The 10,939-nt window shown below is 45.5% G+C and overlaps 1 protein-coding gene across 1 annotated transcript; it reads right to left on the bottom strand.

Annotated features, from left to right (window-relative positions):
• Positions 1-7,343: 7,343 nt before the first annotated feature.
• Positions 7,344-9,803, bottom strand: cdc42ep4a (CDC42 effector protein (Rho GTPase binding) 4a). The gene has a single exon (XM_048990504.1). It carries the CDS (start codon positions 9,775-9,777, stop codon positions 8,761-8,763), a length of 1,017 nt encoding a protein of 338 aa, XP_048846461.1. The 5' UTR covers positions 9,778-9,803; the 3' UTR covers positions 7,344-8,760.
• Between the last annotated feature and the right edge of the window lie 1,136 nt (positions 9,804-10,939).

Here is a 10,939-nt window from a genome sequence, read left to right as displayed (position 1 = left end):
GCTTCTCTTTAAATGTCACAAAGGAGTCAAAAGCATCTTATTACACTTTTATGTTTTATTCTATTTTATGAAGATAATGGCTGAAAAAATCTATTTATGTATAATCATCCTGTATGAGATTTTTTTCATGAATATTCTGCCTCCAACTAATGAGTTTCTAACTTTTTTTTTTGACACAGCGCAAACACAGGTTCTCTCAGATCTGAGCATTGTTCTGCTGGGAGGGAGGCGGGCTGGGAAAAGTTCAGCAGGAAACACCATCCTGGGGAGAGAAGAGTTTGTCACTGAGGGAAGAACTGCACAGTGTGTGAAGAGACAGAGGGAAGTGGCTGGGAGGCAGGTCACTGTGGTCGACACACCAGGATGGAGGAAGGATTCGTCTGTGGACAGAACTCCAGAGGCTGACAAACAGGAGATTGTGCACAGTGTGTCTCTGTGTCCCCCAGGACCCTGTGCTCTGTTCATTGTTTTAAGGGCAGATGCGTCATTCACAGAGATACACAGAAGGTCAGTGGAGGGACATCTGGAGCTTCTCGGTGGGTCAGTCTGGAGACACACTATAGTGCTGTTCACCAATGGAGACAGGCTGGGAGACAGAACTATTGAGCAGCACATAGAGGCTGAAGGGGAGGCCCTCCAGTGGCTGGTTGGGAAATGTGGGAACAGGTATCATGTTCTCAACAATGAGAAGAGGGGTGATGTCACTCAGGTCACTGAGCTGCTGGAGAAGGTGGAGGAGCTGGTGGCTCGAAACAGTGGGTGTCACTTCACTGTGGGAGAAAGGGAGGATTCCTGGGAACAGTTATTAGAAACAGCAGGAATTGGTAAAGACATAAAACAAAGATTTGAGGAGGAATGGAGCAGAAGAGAGGAGCAGCTGATAGAGACGATGTCACTGCTGGTGGATTATGATCTGACAGATCAGCCTGTGAGGAGGAGGAGGACGCGCAGTATTTATACTCCTCCCTTTTGTAAGTTTATCTACAAACACTTTTTTGCTGTGATACTTTCTGCACGTTACACATGGATGTGTGAAAATGCAAAGAATCCCTGTAGAATATCCTGTTATAATTGCTAACTGCAGCTGTGGGGTTAACCTACATTTTAAACACCACTTAACTCTATATAACTGTATGTAGTTTATCTGCACTTAACAAAGTACCTCAGATAAATAAAGTAAAGAAATAATAGAGATATTTAATAAGAGATACAATGATTTCTGTGGAGTATGTTACTGTGAATTTCATGAAAATCCTCTTTTAGTGTATTGTTAGTAATCCAGTTTGGTTCCTGTAAATCTTTATAGGAAGCTGCATAACGGACCGGTCCTCCTCTGACCGTGTGGGTTATGTTTGGCTCTGGGGAGCAACACTGACAGCTTCTATAATCCAGCTGATTTCTCAGCGCCTTCACTGTGTATTTAACTGATTTTGTTTTTCAGTGGTTAGTGAGTCACTCTGGTGCTTATTGCCAGACACTGTTTTTATGCCTGTAGATCCTGAAACTAATCCAGTGTTGCTGTTTATTACAATACCATCCATCCATCCATTTTCCAAACCGCTTATCCTACTGGGTCGCGGGGGGTCCGGAGCCTATCCTGGAAGCAATGGGCATGAGGCAGAGAACAACTCAGGATGGGGGGCCAGCCCATCGCAGGGCACAGTCACTCACACACCATTCACTCACACAGGCACACCTATGGGCAATTTAGCAACTCCAATTAGCCTCAGCATGTCTTTGGACTGTGGGGGGAAACCAGAGTACCCGGAGGAAACCCCACGCCGACATGGGGAGAACATGCAAACTCCACACACATGTAACCCAGGCGGAGACTCGAACCCGGGTCCCAGAGGTGTGAGGCAACAGTACTAACTACTGCACCACCATGCCGCCCCCTCCTTTATCATATAATATGTAACTACCATTTGTAAATATTATTCAGGAGGCATTTGTGTGCAATGCTTTCTGTGTACATCACCTGATTACTAATTTTTTTAATAAACTCTAGATTTCATAATATTATATTCTGCACCATCATTGAAACATGGCCTGTTGTTCATATTGTTTTTCAGTTAAAGAAGAATCTCGAGCCTCCTCAGAAGCTGAACATTTAGTACAGGATGCAGGATGGGGACACTGGTCGGTCAGTGGGGAGGTGTCAGACTGGCTGGAGATATACCAAACAGGGTCACTGTCACCTGGTTATGGAACAGGGTCAACTGCTTCTGGCTATTGAACGCGGAGATCTGCATCTGCAGCCCCCTCTGAAGCTGGAGACTTGGAGGTTCAGCTGGTTATTTGAACCATTTATGAGGAAATGACATTGTAATAAACTGGAGAACTACCAAGCAGGCGCGTCTTCATCAGGTCATGGAACGCTGACATCAACATGGTTCTTACAAACTAGGGATGCACAAAAAAACTGAATCATATCGCAATTCTTTCTCTGCAGATTCAAAATCGATTCTTGCATTCCAAAAAATCAATTCATATTTTTCAACTAAAGTAATGGAACCAGCTCGATGATCCTATAGATGCCGCAATGTTGAAATCTGCCCAGATAGACCACCTTCACATGACCATGAAGGAAATGTAGTCAGTATGCGTAATGTTGGGACTGTGTGCAAGTTTTTGATGACAGATTAACTCACCTGTTCCCTTTTATAGTGCCTAAACCTGATTGGTGCATCTATAATTAAGCACCTAAGAGTTTGTACACCTGGTGGTTGTGTTTAACCAAATGGTTCATAGGTGTGGTTATTTGAAAGACAGTGCTTTGAAATGGATGAGTGTGTTTAGCAATTTGCAAATCACCGTGTGATAAGTTTTGCAAGAAGTGTGAAGCTGACAATGTGCTCCCATCCAGCTGACGTCTCTTTCAGAGAAGACCTTGGATTTTCCAACATGACAATGCCAAACCACACACTGGATAAATTGCATCATAATGGATTCGTAGAAGAAGGGTCCGGGTACTGAACTGGCCTGCCAGCGGTCCAGATCTTTCACCCATTCAGAACATTTGGCTCATCATAAAACGAAAATTACAATACAGAAGACCAAGGACAATTGAACAACTAGAGTCCTGCATGAGACAAGAATGGGACAACATTCCTCTCCCAAAACTCAAGCAGCTGATCTCCTCAGTCCCCAGACATTTACACACTGTTGTTAAAAGAAGAGGCGATGCCACACAGTGGTAAACATGGCCTTGTCCCAACATTTGAGACATGCTGCTGCCATGACGTTCATCCATCCATCCATTTTCCAAACCGCTTATCCTACTGGGTCGCGGGGGGTCCAGAGCCTATCTCGGAAGCGATGGACACGAGGCAGGGAACAACCCAGGATGGGGGCCCAGCCCATCGCAGGGCACACTCACACACCATTCACTCACACATGCACACCTACGGGCAATTTAGCAATTCCAATTAGCCTCAGCCTGTTTTTGGATTGTGGGGGGAAACCGGAGTACCCGGAGGAAACCCCACGACGACATGGGGAGAACATGCAAACTCCACACATATGTAACCCAGGCGGAGACTCGAACCCGGGTCCCAGAGGTGTGAGGCAACAGTGCTAACCACTGCACCACCATGCCGCCCTCGCATGACGTTCCAAATTATCTTATTTTCTTCCATAAAGTGGTACATTTTCTCAGTTTAAACATTTGATATTTTTCCTATGTTTTGTTATGAATAAAATATTGGTTTGAGATTTCCATATCAGTGCATTCTGTTTTTATTTACAATTTGCACAACGTCCCAACTTTTTTGGAATTGCAGGTTGAAAATTATGAAGCAGTGTGTAGAAAGGGGCACCAGCGTCTGTTCTGTATGAGGAAACGGAGTCATTTCCACGTTGATAAAGCCATAATGAAGTTATTTTACCGTGATTTTACTGAATCAGTTTTATTATTTTCCTTGATGTCATGGTTTGGAAACCTTTCCCTAAAGAACAAAAATCCAAAATGAGCGATTCTGTTCATAGTCTGAGCCAAAAGGCAAAGCTCTCGATTTACCAGTCGATCTACGTTCCTACCCTCACCTATGGTCATGAGCTATGGGTAGTGACCGAAAGAACGAGATCGCAGGTACAAGCGGCCGAAATGAGTTTCCTCCACAGGGTGGCTGGGCTCTCCCTTAGAGATAGGGTGAGGAGCTCAGTCATTCGGGAGGGACTCAGAATAGAGCCGCTGCTCCTCCGCATCGAGAGGAGCCAGATGAGGTGGCTCGGGCATCTGATCAGGATGCCTCCGGGACGCCTCCCTGGTGAGGTGTTCCGGGCATGTCCCACTGGGAGGAGACCCCGGGGAAGACCCAGGACACGCTGGAGAGACTATGTCTCTCGGCTGGCCTGGGAACGCCTCGGGATCCCCCCAGAGGAGCTGGACGAAGTGGCCGGGGAGAGGGAAGTCTGGGTCTCCCTGCTGAGGCGGCTGCCCCCGCGACCCGACCCCGGATTAAGCGGGAGATGATGGATGGATGGGAACAAAAATCCACTTAATCTAAAGATAAGAGTGGTCCAGTAGGTTGACTGGCGAGAGACGAGTTAATCCGCAGGAGGCCCTGTCCTGTATGTCAGACAGCCAAAGTGAATAACCAGCCCGGTTCTGAGGGATAACTCCCAGCCTTTGTACACCGAGTCTCAGCTCCTTCCGCCTGGTCGCAGGTGTACAATCCCAAGGAGCCGAACAATATGAAAGCGGGTTTGTCCCAGTCAGCATTACGCGAATTATTGTTACAATAAAATATAATTTTACATTAAAGTATTTAAACTGTATTCATTGTGTTATATTTTTATAATTATTGGCTTAATTTGCCTGTGCTGTAAGATGAATGAGGTGATAAGTGTCTGTCTGTAAAGTGCGTCTATGGATGAGGACTATTTACTGCAAACCAATCCTACATATGGGTACAAATGAAGTACTTATACAGATATATATTATACTTTTACTTTTATATATATATATATATATATATAATGTGTGTATTAATTAAATAAACCTTTACTATTACGGTAATACCACACACATTCTCTTTCTGCACGTCTCTCCCAGACAGCGCACACAGAACACTGTTCAACCACTAGATATTCCTGTGAAGCAATGAGTCGAACACTTAGAAAGATCAGAATTTTTGCTGAATAAATTGTTTCATTTGTCTTTCTCTCTCTCTCTCTCTCTCTCTGAAGCCCCACTTTTGCCATCCCTACATTCACCAGTAGGTGTCACTAGTGTACAGTGTATTAAATGAGACTTGGCTGGAAATGGACGTTACCAGGAACCAAAGTTTGCAACAAACTGCACACATACACTGTATGGCACAGCTCTTAGTCAGTGAATTCAGGTGTTTCATTCAGACCCATTGCCACGGGTGTATAAAACCAAGCACCTAACCATGCAGTCAGGTTTACAAACATTTGTGGAAGAACGTGTCGTTCTGAAAAGCTCAGTGAATTCAAGTGTGGTGCTGGCACAGGATACCACCTTTGCAGTAAGTCAGTTTGTGAAATTTCTTTCCTGCTACATAATGCACAGTAAACTGCAAGTGGTATTATTGCAAAGTGGAAGTATTTAGAAACAACAGAAGCTCAACCACAAAGTTGCAGACCACATAAAATAACAGGGAGGTTGCCAAGTGCTGAGGTGCTTAGTGCGTAAAATCCACCAGCGCGCTGTTGACTCAATAACTGTTCCTCTGGCATTAACCCCAGCACAGAAACTGTGCACCGGGAGCTTCATGGAATGGGCCTCCTTGGCTGTGCAGCTGCATGCAAGCCTCACATCACCAAGCCCAATGCCGATTGTTAGACGGAGCGCCGTAAAGCATGCTGCCTCTGGGCTCTGGAGCAGTGGAAACGTGTTCTGTGGAATGAGGAATGGCACTTCTCTGTCTGGCAGTCTGACAGACGAGTCTGGGTTTGGCAGATGCCAGGAGAACGTTACCTGCCTGACTGCATGGTGTCAACTATAAAGTTTTGTGGAGGAGGGGTAATGGTATGGGGTTGTTCTTCAGGGGTTGGGCTCTTAGTTTTAGTGAAGGGAGCCCTTAATGTTTCAGCGTAGCAAGACATTCTGAACTATTCTATGCTTCCAACTTTGTGGGAACAGTTAGAGGAAGGAAGGTCATTTTCTGTTCCAGTATGACTGTGCCCCAGAGCGCAAACCAAGGTCCATAAAGACATGGGTGGGTGAGCTTGGTGTAGAAGAACTTGACTGGCCCACACAGACATCACCCTGACCTCAACCCTATCAAACACCTTTGGAATGAAGTAGAATGGAGATTATAAGCGAGGCCTTCACATCCAACAATAGCGTCAGAAAATACAAATGCACTTCAGGATGAAGGGGCAGAAATCCCCACAGACACAGGAGTGAACAGAGAATATAAAAAGGGTGGGAGGAACTCCAACAACAGTCACCATTTTGGCTTCAGCTGAGAGAACAAACAGAACCAGTTATATGTGATCAGAAATATCAGAAATTCTTACTCCTGTTGTATAGCGAGCAGACAAGCTGAAATTCGGACACTGACCAATGGGGCTGTAGGAAACCACAGGCTGCTGTATACAACAATGTTGATAATCATTCTTGTATATTGAAAGAGATATAATTCCAGCCTTAGAGACAGGAGGAGAAGTTCGTAATGTGTTTTTATATTTTACGAATACTGCTCTTTCGGATGTAGTCACGATTTAATCAGTCTTGCTTTGCATAATTTTGCATCTTTATTGCAGAAATGTTTGTATTAATGTCCTGGAAAACTGCTGTTTTCAGAGTTAACGCAGGTAAAATGGATCTTTCCCTGGTCAGTGAAGAAGTAAGGCATGGCAACCCACCAGCGGAGGGATTATCACACCCTTTGGGTTAAATCAGGCAGCGACTGACTGGACCCCTTGTTTCCAAGATCCTTGAGTTTGCAATTTTACACATCTACCTCTAGGGGGCAGCACATTACGGCTATTTATAATGGCTACACCAGCGTTTCTCAAACTATGGACCGGTGCCGGTCCGTGTGAGAGGGTTCCCGCTGGTCCGCGGAGCCTTGCTTCTGCACCAATCAAAATTCAGTCAGATCAGGTCATGTATTATAATAATAACAACAACAATAATAGTAATACTATCTCTCTGTAGTAATATATATCTATCTATGCGGGGGGTTGGTTATGCAGGACCCTACAGCCCCAAAGCCTGACATGACTGGTCTCCAGGACAAATAAGTTTGAGAAACGCTGGGCTACGCTACATCCATTGTTGATGTTTGGAAATCATAGGTGAGGTTATAAACATTTACAAATAAAATAACTCCTTGTCAATGTGACCAAAACAGAAAAAAACATAAATAGAAGCTGGAAGAAGCACTTTAATATAAAACGAGGGGGGGGGGGGGATTCCATTGATAATTCTTCATTTTGTTGACCTTAATTCATGATGTCTGCTATTGTAATTGAAAATGTAAAATAACACAAAATAGACTAAACTGCTCATTATTTAACTGTACAAAAGGGTGTCATATAGTGTTATCACGGAGCACAGGAATCACATGATTCACGATGACATTAAATCAGGTGAGACCTCTGCATCTCAGCGCTGAGTGCAAAACATTCAATCTGTGACCAATGTGCGGAATTACAGCCTGGAATACAGTCAGATTACGGTCCCTTTTGTCCACAGAGACCTCAATCCAAGCAGGGGGCCGATATCCCCCCCCAGGAAACATCAGAGAGCTGAGAAGTTGCTGGAAAACTTCATGAAAAGTCATTTGGCAAATTCTCTCTGTCCCTTCACAGCACAACATGGAATATGAATGAGATAGAATACAAGACTCACATTCCCAGAATGCATTTGGTGTCTCTCCTGATAAATTACTAAGAAAAAAAAGCTTTCCTCTTGTACTTCCTGTCACATGATCAAGTGAGGAAGTGGTCAGACAGTATGAAAGATTTAAACAGAACAGCTGGAAAATTATTTATAAAATATTTGCATGGAGAAACATTAAAAAGATTACTATTGCTAAATAGAATTAAAAGAACAAACTTAAAAGTTATTACTAAATAGAATTAAATGGAAAAAGTAGTGAGTACCTAATTGTGTGAATCAATAGCCTGATTAGCACAAGGTGACTGAAACACAAAGCTGCAGATCTAGGGCAAAATGACCGAGAAACTCATCCCAGAATTCATCAGTTTGGTCTAACAGGCAACACAAACAGCGGAAATTTAAAACTCTGGCACCTGCTGAGGTTTTAGCGAAACCTAAATGGGGTTTCCTGTTTGCCAAGATGTAAAGGAGGGGAGCGGGGGAGCGGTGTCTGCAAATGAAAAAGGTGTCTGCTGAGGCCCAATGTCTCCATCAAAAGCAGGACCATCTATTCTTCTCTGTGACACCATCAGTAGGACGGCAATGGCACTCTTTAAAGGCCCAGAAGTATCCCTGCTACATCTCCATGGGTCAGTGTAAAAAGGATCCGGAAGTCTGGTACTAATTCCCCAAGCCATGCTGGATACGCAGGTCAGGAGGTCTCCATACGAAGGGCAGAGGTGTTCGCAAAGATGATCCAGAGGGTTCTGATCCACATTCATCCTTTACATTGAGCTCATCTAATTTCAGCTGGTCGAGTATGTGAGCTGAACGGAGTTCTCTGATGTGGACTGAAGCCTGTCCATCAGGACCAGATCCGCAGTGGAATATGAGCCTTGATCCAACATCCTCCCCAGAAGGTTCACCCTGCTCCTGTTCGCTCCTCGGGTCTCGAGGCCATCTTACACGCGAATCTCATCCTCCTCTTCATCCATGAAGAAGCTCTCCTCTCCTACCTGCGGGGAACTGAAGGTGGCGCTGTCTGAATCCCCTCCTGGCAGCAGGTGGGGTACTTTCTCCTCCATGGCAGCGGAGCCTGAGCTGGAGACAGAGCAGCTGTCTAGGTGCTCTGGGTGTCGGGCAGATGTTTCTGGGGTGCTGGAGCCGACGCTCTGGTTCTCCAGATCCACAGAAGAGGAGAGCTGAACCGGAAGCTGCTGAAACACCATCCTCGCCTCCTTCACCTCCTCCTCTTCCTCCTCCTCCTCCTCTCCCTGTCCAGAAGCAACAAGCAAGGGCGAGCCCCTGTCCTCACTATTTCCACCCTCCTCATACCCGAGGTCATCTTCCTCCCTCTCCATCACACCCAGGATGTCCCCCAGCATGGAGGGGCCGAGGTCCACGTGGAAGGACAGGACGGACACGGCGTGTTTCAGGCCGGCACTGCGGAGGGGGGTAGTAGGCAGCTCTGTCAGCTCCCCAAAGTGCTTCTCCTCCAGTTCCGGGTCCTGGGAAACACCGGCTGCTGTGGCGCCATTGGCTGCCCCGCTGTCCTGCTGCTTCAGGGGACTGGACGAGAGGCTGTGGGTCACCGGGGTGTCCCCCCGGCTCCTGTTCCTGTCGTTGAGATAGGGTAGGGACATGGCGCTCTTCACAAGGAGTGGTGAGCCTCCGGGGGGAGTCAGTACCTCGTTTTGCCGGTCCACTCGAGTCACCGATTGCGACCGCCGGCTATTCCGGAATGTCCGGGACAGGAGGCTGAGCTTCGGGGAGCGCGGTTGCATTCCGCCGTCCCTAGGGGGCTCTCCTGTCCGCGTGCCAAGAAAGGACGTGTCCCCAAAGGCATCGCCGCTCCGGCCCACGTGCATCGTATGACGGAAGTCCCCCAGCGGGGCGCTGATCATCTCCGGTGTTAGGTCCATCCGGGATCGGCGCTTGGACTGGGACGACGTTGTTACGAGCTGTTTGAGGATGGGCATCTTGGGACTTCCTTAAGACTCTCCAGAAAGTCAAATTTACGTATATGGCGTCAGGAGTTGGCAGGTGGTCAAGGAACGCACAGATCCTGGTCATGTGGCATCATCTCCATAGTAGCCGTCTGGAAGAGTCACTCAGGCTCCCGGAACTTTGCCCCAGACCTCTGAAGCTACACTGAAGAAAAACAGAACAGATATCAAATCAATGTTTTGAAGAATTCCAGTAAAACCAGTGTACTGGCCATGATTCAAGAATTTTGACACCCTGAGATCTCCAATCAGACATCCCCCACGTCAGAAAACACACCAAATACCTACATCTCCTCCATAACCAGTCAAACAGCATCAAGCAGCAGGTGGAATGTGTGCAATGTACCATTTTGGTAACACCTTAATGCATTAGCGATACTTTCATTATGCATTATAATGCATTCATAATGCATTATAAACATGGCTATAAATATTTATCAAAAGGCATAACACATTATACCCATGTTTATTACGCATTTTGAATGCTCTATGAAGCTTGCATCAATAATGCACCATAGATACCTTCATAATGCATTATAAAGGTCAGGATAAGAATTAAGGATGCTTTGTACTGCATAATGAAGGTACACTACCGTTCAATAGTTTAGGGTCACTCAGAAATGTAGTTGCTTTCAGGAAAAAAAAGCAAGTTTTTGTCCATTAGAATAATATCAGATTGATCAGAAATACTGTGTAGACATCGTTAATGTTGTAAATTACTTTCATAGCTGGAAACAGCTGTTATTTAATGGAATATCTATATAGGTGTACAAAAGCGCATTATCAGCAACATTTAGTCTTATGTTCCAGTGGAATGTTGTGTTTGCTAATGCAAGTTTATCATTTTAAAAGGTTACTTGATCATCACAAAACCCCCACTTATGTTATCACAGATGAAAATTGTTTCAGAAGAAGTAGTAAAACTGGCCTTCTTTGGACTAGCTGAGTATCTGGTTCATCCGCGATTGCGGTTTTGATTACGAGCTCAAAATGGTCAGAAACAAAGATCTTCTGAAACTCAGTCTACTCTTGTTCTGAGAAGTGAAGGCTATTCCATGCAAGAAACTGTCAGACAACTAAAGATCTTGTACAATGCTGCGTACTGCTCCCTTCACAGAGCAGCGCAGACTGGATC

The sequence above is a fragment of the Brienomyrus brachyistius genome, chromosome 22, assembly GCF_023856365.1.
Source record: "Brienomyrus brachyistius isolate T26 chromosome 22, BBRACH_0.4, whole genome shotgun sequence".
NCBI lineage: Eukaryota > Metazoa > Chordata > Actinopteri > Osteoglossiformes > Mormyridae > Brienomyrus > Brienomyrus brachyistius.
Note: the sequence above shows the minus strand (reverse complement) of the source record. Positions and strands in the feature narration are given on the sequence as shown.